General features: G+C 34.8%; 3 protein-coding genes and 1 pseudogene across 3 annotated transcripts; all 4 read right to left on the reverse strand.

Moving 5' to 3' along the window:
- Positions 1-10,877: 10,877 nt before the first annotated feature.
- LOC123468839 lies at positions 10,878-11,951 on the reverse strand (annotated as a pseudogene).
- On the reverse strand, positions 11,904-13,745 carry LOC123468840. Its single transcript, XM_045168020.1, has 3 exons — positions 13,367-13,745; positions 12,007-13,280; positions 11,904-11,945 (listed from the first exon to the last, which is right to left on the reverse strand). The coding sequence occupies exons 1-3, from the start codon at positions 13,743-13,745 to the stop codon at positions 11,904-11,906; spliced, it is 1,695 nt and encodes a 564-aa protein (XP_045023955.1).
- Positions 13,746-13,791: 46 nt separating this feature from the next.
- LOC123468841 lies at positions 13,792-17,100 on the reverse strand. Its single transcript, XM_045168021.1, has one exon. The coding sequence runs from the start codon at positions 17,098-17,100 to the stop codon at positions 13,792-13,794; it is 3,309 nt and encodes a 1,102-aa protein (XP_045023956.1).
- Positions 17,101-17,641: 541 nt separating this feature from the next.
- Positions 17,642-18,372, reverse strand: LOC123468842 (the record flags this gene model as incomplete). Its single annotated transcript, XM_045168022.1, has 1 exon — positions 17,642-18,372. A coding segment is annotated over one exon (731 nt), but the record flags the coding sequence as incomplete, so codon positions are not given.
- Positions 18,373-27,073: the final 8,701 nt, after the last annotated feature.

Raw genomic sequence — 27,073 nt, forward strand, 5'->3', positions numbered from 1 at the left:
TGATGCAGTTTACATATAGAAGTAAAAACTCATGGTGTAACAGTGTATTCACATTGAATACAAGTATATTTCATGCAGTTTACATATAGAAGTAAAAACTCATGGTATAACAGTGTATTCACATTGAATACAAGTATATTCCATGCAGTTTACATATAGAAGTAAAAACTCATGGTATAACAGTGTATTCACATTGAATACAAGTATATTTGATGCAGTTTACATATAGAAGTAAAAACTCATGGTATAACAGTGTATTCACATTGAATACAAGTATATTCCATGCAGTTTACATATAGAAGTAAAAACTCATGGTATAACAGTGTATTCACATTGAATACAAGTATATTTGATGCTGTCTTACATATAGAAGTAAAAACTCATGGTATAACAGTGTATTCACATTGAATACAAGTATATTTGATGCAGTTTACATATAGAAGTAAAAACTCATGGTATAACAGTGTATTCACATTGAATACAAGTATATTTGATGCTGTTTACATATAGAAGTAAAAACTCATGGTATAACAGTGTATTCACATTGAATACAAGTATATTTGATGCAGTTTACATATAGAAGTAAAAACTCATGGTATAACAGTGTATTCACATTGAATACAAGTATATTTGATGCAGTTTACATATAGAAGTAAAAACTCATGGTATAACAGTGTATTCACATTGAATACAAGTATATTTGATGCAGTTTACATATAGAAGTAAAAACTCATGGTATAACAGTGTATTCACATTGAATACAAGTATATTTGATGCAGTTTACATATAGAAGTAAAAACTCATGGTATAACAGTGTATTCACATTGAATACAAGTATATTTCATGCTGTTTACATATAGAAGTAAAAACTCATGGTATAACAGTGTATTCACATTGAATACAAGTATATTTCATGCTGTTTACATATAGAAGTAAAAACTCATGGTATAACAGTGTATTCACATTGAATACAAGTATATTTGATGCAGTTTACATATAGAAGTAAAACTCATGGTATAACAGTGTATTCACATTGAATACAAGTATATTTGATGCAGTTTACATATAGAAGTAAAAACTCATGGTATAACAGTGTATTCACATTGAATACAAGTATATTTGATGCAGTTTACATATAGAAGTAAAAACTCATGGTATAACAGTGTATTCACATTGAATACAAGTATATTTGATGCAGTTTACATATAGAAGTAAAAACTCATGGTATAACAGTGTATTCACATTGAATACAAGTATATTCCATGCAGTTTACATATAGAAGTAAAAACTCATGGTATAACAGTGTATTCACATTGAATACAAGTATATTTGATGCAGTTTACATATAGAAGTAAAAACTCATGGTATAACAGTGTATTCACATTGAATACAAGTATATTTGATGCTGTTTACATATAGAAGTAAAAACTCATGGTATAACAGTGTATTCACATTGAATACAAGTATATTTGATGCTGTTTACATATAGAAGTAAAAACTCATGGTATAACAGTGTATTCACATTGAATACAAGTATATTTGATGCTGTTTACATATAGAAGTAAAAACTCATGGTATAACAGTGTATTCACATTGAATACAAGTATATTTGATGCTGTTTACATATAGAAGTAAAAACTCATGGTATAACAGTGTATTCACATTGAATACAAGTATTTTTTTTTACATATAGAAGTAAAAACTCATGGTATAACAGTGTATTCACATTGAATACAAGTATATTTGATGCTGTTTACATATAGAAGTAAAAACTCATGGTATAACAGTGTATTCACATTGAATACAAGTATATTTGATGCAGTTTACATATAGAAGTAAAAACTCATGGTATAACAGTGTATTCACATTGAATAAAGTATATTTATGCTCATATAAGGTAAAATCATGGTATAACGTGTATTACATTGAATACAAGTATTTTCATGCGTTTACATAGAGAAGTAAAAACTCATGGTATAACAGTGTATTCACATTGAATACAAGTATATTTGATGCAGTTTACATATAGAAGTAAAAACTCATGGTATAACAGTGTATTCACATTGAATACAAGTATATTTGATAGTTGTTAATATTAGAAGTAAAAACTCATGGTATAACAGTGTATTCACATTGAATACAAGTATATTTGATGCTGTTCATGTTTTCATATAAGAAGTAAAAACTCATGGTATAACAGTGTATTCACATTGAATACAAGTATATTTGATGCTGTTTACATATAGAAGTAAAAACTCATGGTATAACAGTGTATTCACATTGAATACAAGTATATTTGATGCTGTTTACATATAGAAGTAAAAACTCATGGTATAACAGTGTATTCACATTGAATACAAGTATATTTGATGCTGTTTACATATAGAAGTAAAAACTCATGGTATAACAGTGTATTCACATTGAATACAAGTATATTCCATGCAGTTTACATATAGAAGTAAAAACTCATGGTATAACAGTGTATTCACATTGAATACAAGTATATTTCATGCAGTTTACATATAGAAGTAAAAACTCATGGTATAACAGTGTATTCACATTGAATACAAGTATATTTGATGCTGTTTACATATAGAAGTAAAAACTCATGGTATAACAGTGTATTCACATTGAATACAAGTATATTTGATGCTGTTTACATATAGAAGTAAAAACTCATGGTATAACAGTGTATTCACATTGAATACAAGTATATTTGATGCTGTTTACATATAGAAGTAAAAACTCATGGTATAACAGTGTATTCACATTGAATACAAGTATATTTGATGCAGTTTACATATAGAAGTAAAAACTCATGGTATAACAGTGTATTCACATTGAATACAAGTATATTTGATGCAGTTTACATATAGAAGTAAAAACTCATGGTATAACAGTGTATTCACATTGAATACAAGTATATTTGATGCAGTTTACATATAGAAGTAAAAACTCATGGTATAACAGTGTATTCACATTGAATACAAGTATATTTGATGCAGTTTACATATAGAAGTAAAAACTCATGGTATAACAGTGTATTCACATTGAATACAAGTATATTCCATGCAGTTTACATATAGAAGTAAAAATTCATGGTATAACAGTGTATTCACATTGAATACAAGTATATTCCATGCAGTTTACATATAGAAGTAAAAACTCATGGTATAACAGTGTATTCACATTGAATACAAGTATATTTCGATGCAGTTTACATATAGAAGTAAAAACTCATGGTATAACAGTGTATTCACATTGAATACAAGTATATTTGATGCAGTTTACATATAGAAGTAAAAACTCATGGTATAACAGTGTATTCACATTGAATACAAGTATATTTGATGCTGTTTACATATAGAAGTAAAAACTCATGGTATAACAGTGTATTCACATTGAATACAAGTATATTTGATGCTGTTTACATATAGAAGTAAAAACTCATGGTATAACAGTGTATTACATTGAATACGTATATTTGATGCTGTTTACATATAGAAGTAAAAACTCATGGTATAACAGTGTATTCACATTGAATACGAAGTATATTTGATGCTGTTTACATATAGAAGTAGAAACTCATGGTATAACAGTGTATTCACATTGAATACAAGTATATTTGATGCTGTTTACATATAGAAGTAAAAACTCATGGTATAACAGTGTATTCACATTAAGAATACAAGTATATTTCATGCTGTTTACATATAGAAGTAAAAACTCATGGTTTTAACAGTGTATTCACATTGAATACAAGTATATTCCATGCAGTTTACATATAGAAGTAAAAACTCATGGTATAACAGTGTATTCACATTGAATACAAGTATATTCCATGCATGGGTTTACATATAGAAGTAAAAACTCATGGTATAACAGTGTATTCACATTGAATACAAGTATATTTGATGCTTAGTTTACATATAGAAGTAAAAACTCATGGTATAACAGTGTATTCACATTGAATACAAGTATATTTGATGCTGTTTACATATAGAAGTAAAAACTCATGGTATAACAGTGTATTCACATTGAATACAAGTATATTTGATGCTGTTTACATATAGAAGTAAAAACTCATGGTATAACAGTGTATTCACATTGAATACAAGTATATTTGATGCTGTTTACATATAGAAGTAAAAACTCATGGTATAACAGTGTATTCACATTGAATACAAGTATATTTGATGCTGTTTACATATAGAAGTAGAAACTCATGGTATAACAGTGTATTCACATTGAATACAAGTATATTTGATGCTGTTTACATATAGAAGTAAAAACTTTGTAACAGTGTATTCCATTGAATACAGTATATTCATGCAGTTTACATATAGAAAAAACTCATGGTATAACAGTGTATTCACATTGAATACAAGTATATTTGATGCAGTTTACATATAGAAGTAAAAACTCATGGTATAACAGTGTATTCACATTGAATACAAGTATATTTGATGCAGTTTACTATATAGAAGTAAAAACTCATGGTATAACAGTGTATTCACATTGAATACAAGTATATTTGATGCTGTTTACATATAGAAGTAAAAACTCATGGTATAACAGTGTATTCACATTGAATACAAGTATATTTGATGCTGTTTACATATAGAAGTAAAAACTCATGGTATAACAGTGTATTCACATTGAATACAAGTATATTTGATGCTGTTTACATATAGAAGTAAAAACTCCATGGTATAACAGTGTATTCACATTGAATACAAGTATATTTGATGCAGTTTACATATAGAAGTAAAAACTCATGGTATAACAGTGTATTCACATTAAATAAATTTATTGATTACATATAGAAGTAAAAACTCATGGTATAACAGTGTATTCACATTGAATACAAGTATATTTGATGCTGGTTTACATATAGAAGTAATTTAGTTTTTTTTTTCATATAAGTAAACTCATGGTATAACAGTGTATTCACATTGAATACAAGTATATTTGATGCTGTTTACATATAGAAGTAAAAACTCATGGTATAACAGTGTATTCACATTGAATACAAGTAAATTTGATGCAGTTTACATATAGAAGTAAAAACTCATGGTATAACAGTGTATTCACATTGAATACAAGTATATTTGATGCTGTTTACATATAGAAGTAAAAACTCATGGTATAACAGTGTATTCACATTGAATACAAGTATATTTGGATGCAGTTTACATATAGAAGTAAAAACTCATGGTATAACAGTGTATTCACATTGAATACAAGTATATTTGATGCAGTTTACATATAGAAGTAAAAACTCATGGTATAACAGTGTATTCACATTGAATACAAGTATATTCCATGCAGTTTACATATAGAAGTAAAAACTCATGGTATAACAGTGTATTCACATTGAATACAAGTATATTTCATGCAGTTTACATATAGAAGTAAAAACTCATGGTATAACAGTGTATTCACATTGAATACAAGTATATTTGATGCAGTTTACATATAGAAGTAAAAACTCATGGTATAACAGTGTATTCACATTGAATACAAGTATATTTGATGCAGTTTTACATATAGAAGTAAAAACTCATGGTATAACAGTGTATTCACATTGAATACAAGTATATTTGATTCTGTTTACATATAGAAGTAAAAACTCATGGTATAACAGTGTATTCACATTGAATACAAGTATATTTGATGCTCTTTACATATAGAAGTAAAAACTCATGGTATAACAGTGTATTCACATTGAATACAAGTATATTTGATGCAGTTTACATATAGAAGTAAAAACTCATGGTATAACAGTGTATTCACATTGAATACAAGTATATTCCATGCAGTTTACATATAGAAGTAAAAACTCATGGTATAACAGTGTATTCACATTGAATACAAGTATATTTCGATGCTGTTTACATATAGAAGTAAAAACTCATGGTATAACAGTGTATTCACATTGAATACAAGTATATTTGATGCAGTTTACATATAGAAGTAAAAACTCATGGTATAACAGTGTATTCACATTGAATACAAGTATATTTGATGCTGTTTACATATAGAAGTAAAAACTCATGGTATAACAGTGTATTCACATTGAATACAAGTATATTCCATGCAGTTTACATATAGAAGTAAAAACTCATGGTATAACAGTGTATTCACATTGAATACAAGTATATTCTATGCAGTTTACATATAGAAGTAAAAACTCATGGTATAACAGTGTATTCACATTGAATACAAGTATATTCGATGCAGTTTACATATAGAAGTAAAAACTCATGGTATAACAGTGTATTCACATTGAATACAAGTATATTTCATGCAGTTTACATATAGAAGTAAAAACTCATGGTATAACAGTGTATTCACATTGAATACAAGTATATTTGATGCTGTTTACATATAGAACTAAAAACTCATGGTATAACAGTGTATTCACATTGAATACAAGTATATTTGATGCTGTTTACATATAGAAGTAAAAACTCATGGTATAACAGTGTATTCACATTGAATACAAGTATATTTGATGCTGTTTACATATAGAAGTAAAAACTCATGGTATAACAGTGTATTCACATTGAATACAAGTATATTTGATGCTGTTTACATATAGAAGTAAAAACTCATGGTATAACAGTGTATTCACATTGAATACAAGTATATTTGATGCTGTTTACATATAGAAGTAAAAACTCATGGTATAACAGTGTATTCACATTGAATACAAGTATATTTGATGCAGTTTACATATAGAAGTAAAAACTCATGGTATAACAGTGTATTCACATTGAATACAAGTATATTTGATGCAGTTTACATATAGAAGTAAAAACTCATGGTATAACAGTGTATTCACATTGAATACAAGTATATTTGATGCAGTTTACATATAGAAGTAAAAACTCATGGTATAACAGTGTATTCACATTGAATACAGAGTATATTTGATGCTGTTTACATATAGAAGTAAAAACTCATGGTATAACAGTGTATTCACATTGAATACAAGTATATTTGATGCTGTTTACATATAGAAGTAAAAACTCATGGTATAACAGTGTATTCACATTGAATACAAGTATATTTGATGCTGTTTACATATAGAAGTAAAAACTCATGGTATAACAGTGTATTCACATTGAATACAAGTATATTTGATGCAGTTTACATATAGAAGTAAAAACTCATGGTATAACAGTGTATTCACATTGAATACAAGTATATTTGATGCTGTTTACATATAGAAGTAAAAACTCATGGTATAACAGTGTATTCACATTGAATACAAGTATATTCCATGCTGTTTACATATAGAAGTAAAAACTCATGGTATAACAGTGTATTCACATTGAATACAAGTATATTTGATGCTGTTTACATATAGAAGTAAAAACTCATGGTATAACAGTGTATTCACATTGAATACAAGTATATTTCATGCAGTTTACATATAGAAGTAAAAACTCATGGTATAACAGTGTATTCACATTGAATACAAGTATATTTGATGCTGTTTACATATAGAAGTAAAAACTCATGGTATAACAGTGTATTCACATTGAATACAAGTATATTCTGATGCAGTTTACATATAGAAGTAAAAACTCATGGTATAACAGTGTATTCACATTGAATACAAGTATATTTGATGCAGTTTACATATAGAAGTAAAAACTCATGGTATAACAGTGTATTCACATTGAATACAAGTATATTCCATGCAGTTTACATATAGAAGTAAAAACTCATGGTATAACAGTGTATTCACATTGAATACAAGTATATTTCATGCAGTTTACATATAGAAGTAAAAACTCATGGTATAACAGTGTATTCACATTGAATACAAGTATATTTCATGCAGTTTACATATAGAAGTAAAAACTCATGGTATAACAGTGTATTCACATTGAATACAAGTATATTTGATGCAGTTTACATATAGAAGTAAAAACTCATGGTATAACAGTGTATTCACATTGAATACAAGTATATTTGATGCTGTTTACATATAGAAGTAAAAACTCATGGTATAACAGTGTATTCACATTGAATACAAGTATATTTGATGCTGTTTACATATAGAACTAAAAACTCATGGTATAACAGTGTATTCACATTGAATACAAGTATATTCTGATGCAGTTTACATATAGAAGTAAAAACTCATGGTATAACAGTGTATTCACATTGAATACAAGTATATTTGATGCAGTTTACATATAGAAGTAAAAACTCATGGTATAACAGTGTATTCACATTGAATACAAGTATATTCCATGCAGTTTACATATAGAAGTAAAAACTCATGGTATAACAGTGTATTCACATTGAATACAAGTATATTTCATGCAGTTTACATATAGAAGTAAAAACTCATGGTATAACAGTGTATTCACATTGAATACAAGTATATTTGATGCAGTTTACATATAGAAGTAAAAACTCATGGTATAACAGTGTATTCACATTGAATACAAGTATATTTCATGCAGTTTACATAATAGAAGTAAAAACTCATGGTATAACAGTGTATTCACATTGAATACAAGTATATTTCATGCTGTTTACATATAGAAGTAAAAACTCATGGTATAACAGTGTATTCACATTGAATACAAGTATATTTGATGCTGTTTACATATAGAAGTAAAAACTCATGGTATAACAGTGTATTCACATTGAATACAATTATATTTGATGCAGTTTACATATAGAAGTAAAAACTCATGGTATAACAGTGTATTCACATTGAATACAAGTATATTTGATGCTGTTTACATATAGAAGTAAAAACTCATGGTATAACAGTGTATTCACATTGAATACAAGTATATTTGATGCTGTTTACATATAGAAGTAAAAACTCATGGTATAACAGTGTATTCACATTGAATACAAGTATATTTGATGCAGTTTACATATAGAAGTAAAAACTCATGGTATAACAGTGTATTCACATTGAATACAAGTATATTCCATGCAGTTTACATATAGAAGTAAAAACTCATGGTATAACAGTGTATTCACATTGAATACAAGTATATTTGATGCAGTTTACATATAGAAGTAAAAACTCATGGTATAACAGTGTATTCACATTGAATACAAGTATATTTGATGCTGTTTACATATAGAACTAAAAACTCATGGTATAACAGTGTATTCACATTGAATACAAGTATATTTGATGCTGTTTACATATAGAAGTAAAAACTCATGGTATAACAGTGTATTCACATTGAATACAAGTATATTTGATGCTGTTTACATATAGAAGTAAAAACTCATGGTATAACAGTGTATTCACATTGAATACAAGTATATTTGATGCAGTTTACATATAGAAGTAAAAACTCATGGTATAACAGTGTATTCACATTGAATACAAGTATATTCCATGCTGTTTACATATAGAAGTAAAAACTCATGGTATAACAGTGTATTCACATTGAATACAAGTATATTCCATGCAGTTTACATATAGAAGTAAAAACTCATGGTATAACAGTGTATTCACATTGAATACAAGTATATTTGATGCAGTTTACATATAGAAGTAAAAACTCATGGTATAACAGTGTATTCACATTGAATACAAGTATATTTGATGCAGTTTACATATAGAAGTAAAAACTCATGGTATAACAGTGTATTCACATTGAATACAAGTATATTTGATGCTGTTTACATATAGAAGTAAAAACTCATGGTATAACAGTGTATTCACATTGAATACAAGTATATTTGATGCTGTTTACATATAGAACTAAAAACTCATGGTATAACAGTGTATTCACATTGAATACAAGTATATTTGATGCTGTTTACATATAGAAGTAAAAACTCATGGTATAACAGTGTATTCACATTGAATACAAGTATATTTCATGCTGTTTACATATAGAAGTAAAAACTCATGGTATAACAGTGTATTCACATTGAATACAAGTATATTTGATGCTGTTTACATATAGAAGTAAAAACTCATGGTATAACAGTGTATTCACATTGAATACAAGTATATTTCATGCAGTTTACATATAGAAGTAAAAACTCATGGTATAACAGTGTATTCACATTGAATACAAGTATATTTCATGCTGTTTTTATATAGAAGTAAAAACTCATGGTATAACAGTGTATTCACATTGAATACAAGTATATTTCATGCTGTTTACATATAGAAGTAAAAACTCATGGTATAACAGTGTATTCACATTGAATACAAGTATATTTCATGCTGTTTACATATAGAAGTAAAAACTCATGGTATAACAGTGTATTCACATTGAATACAAGTATATTTGATGCTGTTTACATATAGAAGCAAAAACTCATGGTATAACAGTGTATTCACATTGAATACAAGTATATTTCATGCTGTTTACATATAGAAGTAAAAACTCATGGTATAACAGTGTATTCACATTGAATACAAGTATATTTGATGCAGTTTACATATAGAAGTAAAAACTCATGGTATAACAGTGTATTCACATTGAATACAAGTATATTTGATGCTCTTTACATATAGAAGTAAAAACTCATGGTATAACAGTGTATTCACATTGAATACAAGTATATTCCATGCTGTTTACATATAGAAGTAAAAACTCATGGTATAACAGTGTATTCACATTGAATACAAGTATATTCTATGTTCGGAAGGAATCGTGTGTCTAGTGTTACCTTACCGAATTGAGTTGTAAATAATTAAAGTTGATGACACAAGTTTGAGATTGCGACGCTGACTGTATTGTCTGACTCGTTGGATAGATAGCTTGAGACTCTCTCTCGGCCCGACCCCTCCAAAATATGACATTGACACCAGGGGGGGAAGGGCACAAAGAATCAGTACAGTCGGGCGGGTGACAAGGGGCCACCTATCGGGGGCCCCGAAGATCGTATTCCCGTAAATGGGCCGGAATCCTGGTTGTTCGGCCGGATCTCATCTTCGGCCGTTGGGGACGTCTTTCGTTTCCAACATACTCCCCACCAGAGCCCATGCCTTGGGCCTCGACCTCGCCGACGTCAGTTGCGGCCGGATTGGCCACATGATCATCTTCTTCGACGTCAGCTGGATCGATCGGAAGCAATGGGAATGGAGCCGGATCGGGTGGATTTGGAAATTGCGGAGCAGTTGCTTCAGCTGGCTCCGGATTCAATACACCGTCTGCGATCTCCACATCTTCCGGTTGATCTTCTCTAAGTTCTACGGGATACAAACATTGAATGGCTCGGGTTAATAAATTACCGGATGGGAACTTGACGATCGCGGATCGGACTAAGCCGTCGCAGCTGGGGAGTAATTCCTTGACTACTCCCGTCTTCCACATGAGCCGTTTGGAAAGTTTGTCGTGGATTACGACAACTTCTCCGACGCGGATTTTTCTACCCGACGCTCCCTTTGCGTGAAAATTATCCAGCTGCATCAGGTAATCGGAGACGAACCGCGAGCACAAGTTGCTGACGTAGTCACGCCTGTTCTGATCCATTTTCTTAAGTAGTTCACTTGTTGAATCGGGAGCCAATAGGTTGACTGCTGGCTCCGGCGTAGCACAAGTTGAACGACGATTGTTGAGAAACTGATTCGGAGTGATCGGGAGCGGATCGTCCACTCCTTCGCCAATGTAGTTCAACGGTCTCGCGTTAATCACACTTTCCGTTTCGATTAAACTCACTTCCAGCTCGTCGTACGTGAGACATGCGCGCCCGTTGGATCGTCTCAAAAGATCTTTCGTGATCCTCACCATCCTCTCCCAAAATCCGCCCCACCATGGAGCGAGGGCTAACAGAGAAGATCCAGCTGGTTCTTCTCATGGCGAGGAGGTCGTGAACGGATGGGTCGGATCGAATGTTTTTAAGATATCGAGACACACAGCGGAATGTTTGGGCGTTGTCACTGTACATCACTGACACTGGGCCTCTTCTGGCGGAGAATCGACGGAAAGCTAACAGAAAGGAGCGAGCCGTCATGTCCTTGGTCAACTCCAAATGAATCGCTCTCGTCACGGCACAAGTAAAGATGCACATGTAACTTTTGGGTTGCTTTTTGTTGACTTGTTGTGTCGGATCCGGTTGGTCGCCATCGTCTTCTTCTTCGGGAGCTTCTTCGGTGAGAAGCTCCGCTGCATCCGGGTTCTCTTCTTCTGGTGGAGGTTCCGGAATGACTTGTTCGACGGATGGCGCCGACTTGGATTTCCTTTTCGGAGTCGCGTTTTTGTAGTACAGCGGGCCAGCGAAATCGGTTCCGGTTATTTCGAATGCCCTGGCATCGCGGAGTCGGTTGGCTGGTAGCGGCGCTGCTATTTGTCGGAAAGGAGGTGAAGTCAGCTTCTGGCACTTCACACAGGCGAACCAAACGTTTCTCACTTGTTGGCGTCCTTTCACGATCCAATATTTTTCTTTCAGTTCTGACAGTGTCGTCTTTACTCCTGTGTGTGAATTAAATACATGTTTGTTAGTTATTAACATTTTTACAACAGGATGGTTTGCTGGGAGAAGGATCGGTGGTTGAATGTCTCGATCCCTGAGGGCGAGCGCCACTCTTCCAGTGACTCGGATGAGTCGATCTCGATTGTCCCAGACCGGTCGGAGCGATGCGATTTTCTCCTTTGGGTGAATCTGCAGTCCGAGCTGGAGTGTCCGAAAAGCTTTGGGATAGCGTTCTATTTGGAGCTGTCTGCAGATGGCTAGCTCCGCTTCGTTCAGCTCTTCGGTGACTATCTTGTCGATCGTTATTTCTTTTCCGGCGACTGTAATGACTTCTTTTAGTTCAAGTCCTGGGTCGCGCGTTCTTTTCTTCATACGGTTGAGTGCTCTGAGGACCCAGGCTGTTCTGAAAAGTAGTTTTGTCCATGTAGAGGTTTTGTCGAGGTACCATTCAATCGGCTGGGCTGTTTCGACTGCTGCAAAGGAGACAGTTGCCGTTTTCTTTGTCTCCTCTTCCTCGATTTTCTCTTGAGTTTCGGTGGAGTGGTTTTCTGGAGAATTCGGCCATTCGCTTTCTCCTTCTGTCAGCCAGGCTGGTCCGTGCCACCAAAGTTTCGATTCCACCAGCGCATGCGCTGGCGCTCCCCGCGAAGCGAGATCGGCTGGATTCTCCAATCCGGGGCAATGTCTCCACCAATCCGCGTTGGAAAATTTTCTGATGGTTTCCACCTGGTTTCGCACGAACGGTCTCCAACGATAAGGATCTCCTCGTATCCATCCAAGTGTGACGAGGGAGTCTGTCCAGTAAGTCGTTTTCCATGACTCGGTGTGAAGGGAGGTTCGGATTTTCTCTCCTAAACGAATTGCTAACAAAGAGCTTAGTAGTTCGAGTCTGGGTAACGTTACTTTCTTTTTGGGAGAGGTGCCACTCTGGTTTTGCTTGCAAGGAGGATGGTGTAGGGAATTCCGTTCTCCAGTCGGAGCCGTGCGTAGGCTACTGCTCCGTAGGCTGCTTCTGATGCATCGCCGAACACGTGAATTTCTGCGGAGACGATGGAAGTTTTTGAATATCCAATCCATCGTGGGATCTCCAAATGATGTAGATCCTTCAGGCCTTTCATGATGCTGCTCCAGGTGTTCTTTACTTCGGGTGTGGCGTCATCGTCCCAACCTATGTCTCCTTCCCAAAGTTTTTGATAAATTATTTTTAAAAGTAGGACTGTAGGAGCTAGGAAACCAATTGGGTCGAATATCCTTGCTGATATGCTCAGAATTTTTCTTTTGGTGATTTTTTCTCCTATCTGCACGGCTGCTTCCATTATAGATGTAGGGTCAAATTTAAATGAATCGGAGCTCGTGTCCCATCTAAGACCCAGTGCCTTTTGCTGGCCGTCTATTGTGGGTGAAAGAATTCCGACAATCTGGTTCGACATTTACTTTTTCGGTGAGAAAGTCACGGAGCTGCTTGTTGTTTGTTGCCCAGCTCCTCATGTTGAGTTGGGCCTCTGAGAATAACGTGACGGTTTCTTCTACCGTAGTTATGGCTGTTGGCACGTCGTCTGCTCCTCCGAGGTAGTCGTCTACGTAAAGCTGCTCTTCTATCTGCTCGACTGTCGTAGAAAATCTAGATTTGACTGAGAGCAAATGTTTGTTAATAGTGACTCTTAAAAGGAATGGACTTGAGCTTAGCCCAAATGGAACTCTTTTCCATTTGTACGCGAGCAAATCGGAGTTGGGTTCTTCCGGTTTTCTTGGCCATAAAAATCTGACAGCTTCAGCGTCTTCGGGCTGCAGCGCGATGTTGAGAAAGGTCTTTTCGATATCCGCAATCCAGGCGATCCGGTTCATCCGGAAGCGCATTAAGACCGAGAGGAGATCAGGATTAAGATTTGGTCCGGTCTCCAGAACATCGTTGAGGCTCGGTCCATATTTGGATCTTGCAGCGCCGTCCAAAACTGGTCGGATTTTTGTGGTGGCCTTGTCTGTTCGGTAGACTGGATGATGCGGTAGATAAGTGTGGAGGCCATCGTAATTGAAATCAGCCTCTTCTACAAATCCGTTTGCTATGAGTTGTTCGATTTCTTTTGTGTAGTTGGCCAAGTCGACTGGAGATTTTCGGAGCTTGTGCAGCATGCTTCTCAGTCTTACTGCTGCCATCTGGTGGTTGATTTCCAGTCTCCATCTGTCAGTTGTCCATGGTATTGGCGTGCAATATCTGCCGTCTTCAAATCGCGTGATTTCTTCGCAGAAGGAGCGGAATTGATCGTTCTTCTCCACAGCAACGCAGTCGTTTAAGTTCGCGAAATTTTCTAGACGCCAAAATAACGACATATCAAAATTTAACTTCTCCATTTCAAACCTTTTTCTTTCTTTTGTTGAGTCGAAAAAGCAGATTTGTTCAGAATTTTCTGGTAGTGGAAGGAGACTGGAGTTTCCTGTCTCCCTGCTTTCCGACTTGTTTGATTGGATGCTGTTAAAAATTTCTGATGGCTGTGAGGTGATCTGTGGTAGAGAGCAATTTGAATTGATTAGTAGTTGACTGACAATTGATTGACTTTGCTTCGATGTTGTTTCTTGGGATGGACCGCCGATGACCTTTCCAAGTTTCGAACTGTAGGCTCTGAGTCCGCACGGGCTTGTAATTGCTGGCTCGTTGAACATGATGTTGAACATTTGGTCCATTCCAACAAGAATTCCGACGTCCTCGTCTCCTCCTTCACGTTCGAAGCGGTCGTCTGCCAAATTTTCATTTTCCAACCACAGCTTTCTTGCAAATTCTGTAGTTTGGTACGTGCCGGTGCTTCCTACTTTGTCGGTTGCCTCCAAAGCTTCTATGCGCACCGTTGGGGCTCCTGGCCAGGTGCCCCGCACCGTCATTTCGACCACGTTGTGAGTTTCTGCTGGAGGGGCCTCTGTCTGGCGGAAGGCCCTGGTCGCGATTTGTTCCACCTGGATTATCTTCAGTTGAAGTTCTCTTGAAATCTGCTTTTTAATCCATGTTCTATGGCTGCCGTCGTCGAGGAAGAGAATTGCTCGGATCTGCTTTCCGTATGGGCCTAAAATGTAAACGGTTGCTGTTTTGAGAATAATCTCACCAAAGGAGCTTGCGCACGCTGTAGTTGAGCTGCTTCCAGCGGCCGGTTTATTTGGGATTATGGTTGAGGATCCGAATCTGGTATCTTTCTCGGCACACAAGGATGTGTGGTGCTTTGCACGGCATCGCTGACACCTGTGGGGATTGAAACAAACGGTGGTCTCGTGTCGACCGAAGCAGTTTGAGCATCTTCTTTCGTTGGTGATGACTGCCTTTTTTTCTTTCAGCTCCATTGGGCAATTCGTGGCCCAATGCATCTCCTTGCAGAACACGCAGGGCAGCATTGGCTTTCTTGAAGATGATGCTGTCGCTTCTCTCCTTGGTGGTGGTGGGCTGCCATTTCTTCTTGTTTTGCTTGGATGGTTTGTTTGTGGAGTCGGCTTGCTGCTGACTCCGAGCTGGGAAGCTGTCGGTGTTGTTGCTGGTTTTATTTTTGCCGGTTGCGGAGAATTTTGGGCCGGCTTTGGTGTAGTAGCTCTCAGACGGCTGAGTCGCTCTGCAGCTTCAACTTGCTCTTCGATAAATTTTAACACTTGATCAATGTCTGTTACCTTGTTTGTTGCGGATTCTGCCCACTTTTCTTGAAGTTTGAGTGGGATCGAGCGTAAAATGCTTGATCCAAGGAGGCATCCGTGGCTCGTTCTTGCAACTCCCAGTGTCTCCAACGCATTGATATGTGACTGGATAGTCAGCTGGAAGCACCTGAGCGCCGCGGTATCAGCTATGTCTTTCACTGGTTGCAGCGTGGCTAATTTGTGGGTGTGGGCCTCGATCAGGACGTCCGGTTTGCCGTACATCGCCTTCAGTAGATTCACTGCAACGGTGTAGTTGGCGTCTGTCAGCTCAAGGTTCTCCACGCACAGCTGTGCTTCACCTTTCAAGTAGTCTTTAAGATATCCAAATTTTTGAACTGCCGGAATGGCTGATTCATGGACGGCTGCGTTGTAACCTTCCCAGAAGGCCGTCCATTCGAGCACGTCCCCTTTGAATGGTTTAATTTGACGTTTTGGGAGCTTAGTCGATGTAACTGCGGCTGGAGCTGCTGGTGCTCCTAGTGCAGCTGCTGCTGGAATGGCGGCAATCAGTTGTCGGAACAAGTTCTGTTGATCTTGAAATTCTTGTTGACGGATGATTCTCTCTTGTGCTCTTGCAGCGTCTTGATCGATTTTTTCTTGGGCCCTTATGGCGTCCTGATCGGCCTTTTCTTTGGCCCTGATGGCGTCTTGATCGGCTTTTTGCCGTTTTCTTTCTTCAGCTTCTTTGAGTGCTTTGAATTCATCCTTTTTTCGCCTGACCATCACGTATGCAGCGTTGCACTCATCCTCCAGAGTGATCACGCTTTCGACCTCGGCATCGAATTGTGCACGGGTCGCGTTTGATGCTTCCATGTCTCTGGCGACCGCCTCTGAGAGTCGATTGTATTTAGCTTGCATGCTTTTTAGACTGGTTTCAGCTCCTAGCAATATATTGTAGATTGTTAGGTCTATTTGTACGATGTCGTATTGCTGGATGTTGTGGATCCAGCGTCTGACGTGGCCCTTGATGGCCCTCCGGGACGTTTCGTTCGTTGGGGTGGTCATCTTGGGTGTGATTGGATGAAAGAAAATAGTTATTAATTTGTTTTTGTTTGATTTCTAATTGTTAAGCCTGTTTTTTGATTGAGTTGTCTGCTTGGCAAGTTCTGAGTGCAGCGCCTCTTGCGGTGTTTTTTGATTGAGTTGCTGCTTCAAGTTGTGAGTGCAGCGCCTCTTGCGGTGTTGTTGGAGAGTGGCTGCTTCAAGTTTTGATTGCAGCGCCTCTGCCGTTGTTGTTGGAGAGTGAAAGTTTTTCGTCTCTCCCTTCTCTCAGTAGGTGGCGTGACGAGCGGTGGGTCGGCTAAGTTTTGGCTCGACCCTAGTTCACCTAATCGCCTTCGGAATGCTGTGTTCTGTCTGCTGAGAGAAAAAAAGAAAAGGGTTTTTTTTTTATGGAGTTCAGCTGTTGCTGACTGATGTAAGAAGGCTTTTTTTTTTTTTGAATATTATTAGAGTAAATTTATGGAAGAAAGACACATCCTGTATTTATCGACGACAAGACGACATTCCTAGAATACAGTGATGTTATTGGAACAATGGAGGGAATCTAATTTCCTTCTTGTTGCTCCGCCAGTCTTCGAATCCAGGCGATCCTGGATTTGGATCGTTCTCTGGGGCTCTCTTGCGAGTGCATCAGTAGCCCCCTTCCTCTTGCTCGGCCTTGCCGTGTTGGCTCTATTGGTTTAGGTGGTGTCAGGATGGGAGCTTGTGTCGGCTCTTCAATTGACAGGCTCTCGTAGAGCAACTGCAGAGTATCGTCCTCCTCGCTGTCCTCACCTCCAACTGCCCCTTCTACTCTTTTCTCTTTTCCGCCAACGGCTCCTGCTTCTTCGGCGGCGGCTGCCTGGACTGGTACGTTTGGTTGATGTTGTTTGGGGCCGTGAAACAGCCCCCTGGTGATCCGGAAGTCTTGAGTGGCAGGTGCCGATATTTGTCTGGCGAATTCGGCTCTCTCAGCCGGTGTCGGGAAGTATCGCCTTGGAGGAGGGTCAGTGGCTGCAAATCGATCCAAGACCCGACGGAGATTTATTTCCAGCTGTTCGGGTGATGGGCCAATGATGATTGGATCGTCCGGACGGGATGGTGGTATGATTGGCCTGTTGCGATATTCTTCACGCCGACTTTCACGTTGACCTTCTCTGGTGTTTTTGTATAGTGGCTCCCGGATTGGGCCCGTCCATGGGGCAATCTCTCCTCGTAGGCGGGCCAAGTGCCGCTTTCTTTTTTGTTCGGGCCTAATTTTTGCTGAAAAAAAAAGGAGCCCTTCTTGGAGCTCCACTAAAGTGGAGCGTTGAGAGAAAAAAAGAAAAGCTTAAGTTGTGAAAAATTGATGCAGGAATAAGCAGAGAAAGAGACAGATCAATAGTAAACTTTCTGAATTTAATTTAAGTTGATGTTTAGGGAGAGAGGAAGAAAGAATTATCAAATGTTTTTACTTTTAAAAAGGTCAAAAAAGGAAAGGGGTGAATTGCTTTTACAGTCGAGTGTGTGTGTGTGTGTGAGGCGTTCAGATTTTCTGACGCCTCACGCCGCCACGCGGTTTGTCAAAAAAAATGGCGATGACGGCTAGACGAATTGTCGAAAAGCACACACACATATACACTTAACTAAATTTTTTGGAAATTTGATTAAAGGGAGAGTTTTAAGTTTGATAGTAAGAGCAGTTTAAGTTGAAAGAGTCAGTGGGTCTTTTGTTGCCAAAGAGACCCGAACGCTTTGCCGAGAGGCGTTCAGTCAGTTTCACAAAAAATATACCGGTTCAAAAAAAGGAAGGTTCGAAGGACCATGTTCGGAAGGAATCGTGTGTCTAGCGTTACCTTACCGAATTGAGTTGTAAATAATTAAAGTTGATGACACAAGTTTGAGATTGCGACGCTGACTGTATTGTCTGACTCGTTGGATAGATAGCTTGAGACTCTCTCGGCCCGACCCCCTCCAAAATATGACATTGACACCAGGGGGGAAAGGGCACAAAGAATCAGTACAGTCGGGCGGGTGACAAGGGGCCACCTATCGGGGGCCCCGAAGATCGTATTCCCGTAAATGGGCCGGAATCCTGGTTGTTCGGCCGGATCTCATCGTCGGCCGTTGGGGACGTCTTTCGTTTCCAACACAGTGTATTCACATTGAATATATGTATATTCCATGCTGTTTACATATAGAAGTAAAAACTCATGGTATAACAGTGTATTCACATTGAATACAAGTATATTCCATGCAGTTTACATATAGAAGTAAAAACTCATGGTATAACAGTGTATTCACATTGAATACAAGTATATTCCATGCAGTTTACATATAGAAGTAAAAACTCATGGTATAACAGTGTATTCACATTGGATACAAGTATATTCCATGCTGTTTACATATAGAAGTAAAAACTCATGGTATAACAGTGTATTCACATTTAATACAAGTATATTCCATGCTACTTACTTATAGAAGTAGAAACTCATGGTATAACAGTGTATTCACATTGAATACAAGTATATTTGCATGCAGTTTACATATAGAAGTAAAAACTCATGGTATAACAGTGTATTCACATTGAATACAAGTATATTTGATGCTGTTTACATATAGAAGTAAAAACTCATGGTATAACAGTGTATTCACATTGAATACAAGTATATTTGATGCTGTTTACATATAGAAGTAAAAACTCATGGTATAACAGTGTATTCACATTGAATACAAGTATATTTGATGCTGTTTACATATAGAAGTAAAAACTCATGGTATAACAGTGTATTCACATTGAATACAAGTATATTTGATGCTGTTTACATATAGAACTAAAAACTCATGGTATAACAGTGTATTCACATTGAATACAAGTATATTCCATGCTGTTTACATATAGAACTAAAAACTCATGGTATAACAGTGTATTCACATTGAATACAAGTATATTCCATGCAGTTTACATATAGAAGTAAAAACTCATGGTATAACAGTGTATTCACATTGAATACAAGTATATTCCATGCAGTTTACATATAGAAGTAAAAACTCATGGTATAACAGTGTATTCACATTGAATACAAGTATATTCCATGCTGTTTACATATAGAAGTAAAAACTCATGGTATAACAGTGTATTCACATTGAATACAAGTATATTCCATGCAGTCTTACATATAGAAGTAAGAAACTCATGGTATAACAGTGTATTCACATTGAATACAAGTATATTTGATGCAGTTTACATATAGAAGTAAAAACTCATGGTATAACAGTGTATTCACATTGAATACAAGTATATTCCATGCAGTTTACATATAGAAGTAAAAACTCATGGTATAACAGTGTATTCACATTGAATACAAGTATATTTGATGCTGTTTACATATAGAAGTAAAAACTCATGGTATAACAGTGTATTCACATTGAATACAAGTATATTTCATGATGTTTACATATAGAAGTAAAAACTCATGGTATAACAGTGTATTCACATTGAATACAAGTATATTTGCATGCTGTTTACATATAGAACTAAAAACTATGGTATAACAGTGTATTCACATTGAATACAAGTATATTCCATGCAGTTTACATATAGAAGTAAAAACTCATGGTATAACAGTGTATTCACATTGAATACAAGTATATTCCATGCAGTTTACATATAGAAGTAAAAACTCATGGTATAACAGTGTATTCACATTGAATACAAGTATATTCCATGCAGTTTACATATAGAAGTAAAAACTCATGGTATAACAGTGTATTCACATTGAATACAAGTATATTTGATGCTGTTTACATATAGAAGTAAAAACTCATGGTATAACAGTGTATTCACATTGAATACAAGTATATTTGATGCTGTTTACATATAGAAGTAAAAACTCATGGTATAACAGTGTATTCACATTGAATACAAGTATTTTCGATGCTGTTTACATATAGAAGTAAAAACTCATGGTATAACAGTGTATTCACATTGAATACAAGTATATTTGATGCTGTTTACATATAGAAGTAAAAACTCATGGTATAACAGTGTATTCACATTGAATACAAGTATATTTCATGCAGTTTACATATAGAAGCAAAAACTCATGGTATAACAGTGTATTCACATTGAATACAAGTATATTCCATGCTGTTTACATATAGAAGTAAAAACTCATGGTATAACAGTGTATTCACATTGAATACAAGTATATTTGATGCTCTTTACATCCCTAGCGGAGTTTTGTCGGGTCGGATCCCGTGTTGATCCAGTGTGCTTCACCCGTGTGAAGTGTGACACTGGTGAAACACACTGGTGTTACACCTCTTGTTCGCGTGATAGGGCGGGTTTAACACCGGTGTAAGTTATAAAGCTTTACCCGCAAATGTTATAGTTATTTTGCACCGGTATTGTTCTAGTTAAATATACCCGTATAAAGCTCAAATTTGTCCCAGTGTACTTCTCTGATAATCCCTACTATATTAACCGGTGTAATACACTAATATGTAACTGGTGCACTTCTCCAGCTGAAATTTGTGTATAATGGGTGCATAAACCCGTATCAAACCCTTTACATGTACTGGTGATTTTCTCCAGTTTTAATCTCATGCAATTTGTTGGTAGATCACACTAGTGTTACCCTATTGCATTTTTTTGGTGCATCGCACTGGTTTTGAACCCTTCAAACATACCAGTTTTCACAGTTACAATCTTGGTCCGTCTCTTTCACGAGTGCAAACAAGCTAGACATTTTCAGCAAACAGACAAGTGCTTTTTACTGCCACGTATTTTATTTCTATTGTACTGCTGAATGAAAAAGCATGACATTAGGGCACAAAACAAGTAATTGATTGACTGATGCAGTCCAGAAGGTCTAATAACCATGAAATGTTAAATAAAAATTGTCACAATGTAAAAATCTAACATTGGAATCTTCTTAGTATACCAACGACAAATCAAATTAAAGACTAAAACAGTTAACTAATGCTTGAAGTAGGGAAATGCTTGAAGGGTATGGAAAGTCAAATAACAAAAGACGATTGATAAGTGACAGCAAAAGCATTCTTACTGCTGGTATCCATGGCTACCACAATATGTCGTCGTCTGCATTCCCACTTGTGTTTTACAATATTGTAAAGTGAGCGTTTAAAATGCAGTATACATTGGATGGAAAACTATATTTATGAAACAAGATGTAGACGCGTTTCAATGCAGTGTCAAACCAATATGTTCCTTACAAACTGTGGTAACAAATTGAAATAAAAAATATGAGTGTGGCAAACCAATATGAAATGCATATAGATGTAATTTTAAAAGCTATATGTCAACCACTTTGATGAATATTTCTAAGTCCTTATCGCAGAAAAAGTAAACCAATATGCTGTTTCGTTAACTAGCCTACCCACGGTTTCAAACTGGTGTCACACACACTTAAAAAGGCGCAGAAACCACAAAAAAATGTAAGTGTGTGACACTATTATGAAACCAATATTCCCCGAATAAATCCTCAACACCAACAAGATGAATTTTTATGGTGCTTAAATCTAGTTCTACCTAAAGTTCATATTGGTGTCAGACACCCTCCGAAAAATGCCATCAACTATAGGGGAAAATATCATTAAGGAGTGTCCTGCACCCGTTAGGAATGCTCTTGAATCTGGTTTACAAAAATTACCTTTACTCTAAGTAAAAATGAGGCAAAATAGTTTCGTAACACGAGGATCCGAAGAGTATCAAATGCAGCTTTCACATCGCAAATTCAGAAATACGTTAAACGAGGCTTTTCATTTGAAATTCCTCGGTTGCGTGAAGCACACCCAATTTGAACCATAAATGAAGGGTTTGAAATAAGTGTTCTACACCACACCAGATCCACACCAAAAAACTCCACTAGGGATATAGAAGTAAAAACTCATGGTATAACAGTGTATTCACATTGAATACAAGTATATTCCATGCTGTTTACATATAGATGTAAAAATTCATGGTATAACAGTGTATTCACATTGAATACAAGTATATTCCATGCAGTTCACATATAGAAGTAAAAACTCATGGTATAACAGTGTGTTCACATTTAATACAAGTATATTCCATGCTACTTACTTATAGTAGTAGAAACTCATGGTATAACAGTGTATTCACATTGAATAGAAGTATATTTGATGCTGTTTACATATAGAAGTAAAAACCCATGGTATAACAGTGTATTCACATTGAATACGAATATATTTGATGCTGTTTACATATAGAAGTAGAAACTCATGGTATAACAGTGTATTCACATTGAATACAAGTATATTTGATGCTGTTTACATATAGAAGTAGAAACTCATGGTATAACAGTGTATTCACATTAAATACAAGTATATTTGATGCTGTTTACATATAGAAGTAAAAACTCATGGTATAACAGTGTATTCACATTGAATACAAGTAAATTTGATGCAGTTAACATATAGAAGCAAAAACTCATGGTATAACAGTGTTTTCACATTGAATACAAGTATATTTGATGCTGTTTACATATAGAAGTAAAAACTCATGGTATAACAGTGTATTCACATTGAATACAAGTATATTTGATGCTCTTTACATATAGAAGTAAAAACTCATGGTATAACAGTGTATTCACATTGAATACAAGTATATTCCATGCTGTTTACATATAGAAGTAAAAACTCATGGTATAACAGTGTATTCACATTGAATACAAGTATATTCCATGCTGTTTACATATAGAAGTAAAAACTCATGGTATAACAGTGTATTCACATTAAATACAAGTATATTTGATGCAGTTTACATATAGAAGTAAAAACTCATGGTATAACAGTGTATTCACATTGAATACAAGTATATTCCATGCAGTTTACATATAGAAGTAAAAACTCATGGTATAACAGTGTATTCACATTGAATACAAGTATATTCCATGCAGTTTACATATAGAAGTAAAACTTCATGGTATAACAGTGTATTCACATTGAATACAAGTATGTTTGATGCTGTTAACATATAGAAGTAAAAACTCATGGTATAACAGTGTATTCACATTGAATACAAGTATATTCCATGCTGTTTACATATAGAAGTAATAACTCATGGTATAACAGTGTATTCACATTGAATACCAGTATATTTGATGCAGTTTACATATAGAAGTAAAAACTCATGGTATAACAGTGTATTCACATTGAATACAAGTATATTTGATGCTGTTTACATATAGAAGTAAAAACTCATGGTATAACAGTGTATTCACATTGAATACAAGTATATTTAATGCTGTTTACATATAGAAGTAAAAACTCATGGTATAACAGTGTATTCACATTGAATACAAGTATATTTGATGCTGTTAACATATAGAAGTAAAAACTCATGGTATAACAGTGTATTCACATTGAATACAAGTATATTCCATGCAGTTTACATATAGAAGTAAAAACTCATGGTATAACAATGTATTCACATTGAATACAAGTATATTCCATGCAGTTTACATATAGAAGTAAAAACCTCATGGTATAACAGTGTATACACATTGAATACAAGTATATTCCATGCAGTTTATATATAGAAGTAAAAACTCATGGTATAACAGTGTATTCACATTGAATACAAGTATATTTGATGCAGTTTACATATAGAAGTAAAAACTCATGGTATAACAGTGTATTCACATTGAATACAAGTATATTTGATGCTGTTTACATATAGAAGTAAAAACTCATGATATAACAGTGTATTCACATTGAATACAAGTATATTCCATGCTGTTTACATATAGAAGTAAAAACTCATGGTATAACAGTGTATTCACATTGAATACAAGTATATTCCATGCTGTTTACATATAGAAGTAAAAACTCATGGTATAACAGTGTATTCACATTGAATACAAGTATATTCCATGCTGTTTACATATAGAAGTAAAAACTCATGGTATAACAGTGTATTCACATTGAATACAAGTATATTTGATGCAGTTTACATATAGAAGTAAAAACTCATGGTATAACAGTGTATTCACATTGAATACAAGTATATTCCATGCAGTTTACATATAGAAGTAAAAACTCATGGTATAACAGTGTATTCACATTGAATACAAGTATATTCCATGCAGTTTACATATAGAAGTAAAACCTCATGGTATAACAGTGTATTCACATTGAATACAAGTATATTTGATGCTGTTTACATATAGAAGTAAAAACTCATGGTATAACAGTGTATTCACATTGAATACAAGTATATTCCATGCTGTTTACATATAGAAGTAAAAACTCATGGTATAACAGTGTATTCACATTGAATACAAGTATATTTGATGCAGTTTACATATAGAAGTAAAAACTCATGGTATAACAGTGTATTCACATTGAATACAAGTATATTTGATGCTGTTTACATATAGAAGTAAAAACTCATGGTATAACAGTGTATTCACATTGAATACAAGTATATTTCATGCTGTTTACATATAGAAGTAAAAACTCATGGTATAACAGTGTATTCACATTGAATACAAGTATATTTGATGCTGTTTACATATAGAAGTAAAAACTCATGGTATAACAGTGTATTCACATTGAATACAAGTATATTCCATGCAGTTTACATATAGAAGTAAAAACTCATGGTATAACAGTGTATTCACATTGAATACAAGTATATTCCATGCAGTTTACATATAGAAGTAAAAACTCATGGTATAACAGTGTATTCACATTGAATACAAGTATATTCCATGCAGTTTACATATAGAAGTAAAAACTCATGGTATAACAGTGTATTCACATTGAATACAAGTATATTTGATGCAGTTTACATATAGAAGTAAAAACTCATGGTATAACAGTGTATTCACATTGAATACAAGTATATTTGATGCTGTTTACATATAGAAGTAAAAACTCATGGTATAACAGTGTATTCACATTGAATACAAGTATATTCCATGCTGTTTACATATAGAAGTAAAAACTCATGGTATAACAGTGTATTCACATTGAATACAAGTATATTCCATGCTGTTTACATATAGAAGTAAAAACTCATGGTATAACAGTGTATTCACATTGAATACAAGTATATTTGATGCAGTTTACATATAGAAGTAAAAACTCATGGTATAACAGTGTATTCACATTGAATACAAGTATATTCCATGCAGTTTACATATAGAAGTAAAAACTCATGGTATAACAGTGTATTCACATTGAATACAAGTATATTCCATGCAGTTTACATATAGAAGTAAAAACTCATGGTATAACAGTGTATTCACATTGAATACAAGTATATTCCATGCAGTTTACATATAGAAGTAAAAACTCATGGTATAACAGTGTATTCACATTGAATACAAGTATATTTGATGCTGTTTACATATAGAAGTAAAAACTCATGGTATAACAGTGTATTCACATTGAATACAAGTATATTCCATGCTGTTTACATATAGAAGTAAAAACTCATGGTATAACAGTGTATTCACATTGAATACAAGTATATTTCATGCAGTTTACATATAGAAGTAAAAACTCATGGTATAACAGTGTATTCACATTGAATACAAGTATATTTGATGCTGTTTACATATAGAAGTAAAAACTCATGGTATAACAGTGTATTCACATTGAATACAAGTATATTCATGATGCTGTTTACATATAGAAGTAAAAACTCATGGTATAACAGTGTATTCACATTGAATACAAGTATATTTGATGCTGTTTACATATAGAAGTAAAAACTCATGGTATAACAGTGTATTCACATTGAATACAAGTATATTCCATGCAGTTTACATATAGAAGTAAAAACTCATGGTATAACAGTGTATTCACATTGAATACAAGTATATTTGATGCTGTTTACATATAGAAGTAAAAACTCATGGTATAACAGTGTATTCACATTGAATACAAGTATATTTCATGCTGTTTACATATAGAAATAAAAACTCATGGTATAACAGTGTATTCACATTGAATACAAGTATATTTG

The sequence above is a fragment of the Daphnia magna genome, unplaced genomic scaffold (assembly GCF_020631705.1).
Source record: "Daphnia magna isolate NIES unplaced genomic scaffold, ASM2063170v1.1 Dm_contigs435, whole genome shotgun sequence".
Classification (NCBI taxonomy): Eukaryota; Metazoa; Arthropoda; class Branchiopoda; order Diplostraca; family Daphniidae; genus Daphnia; species Daphnia magna.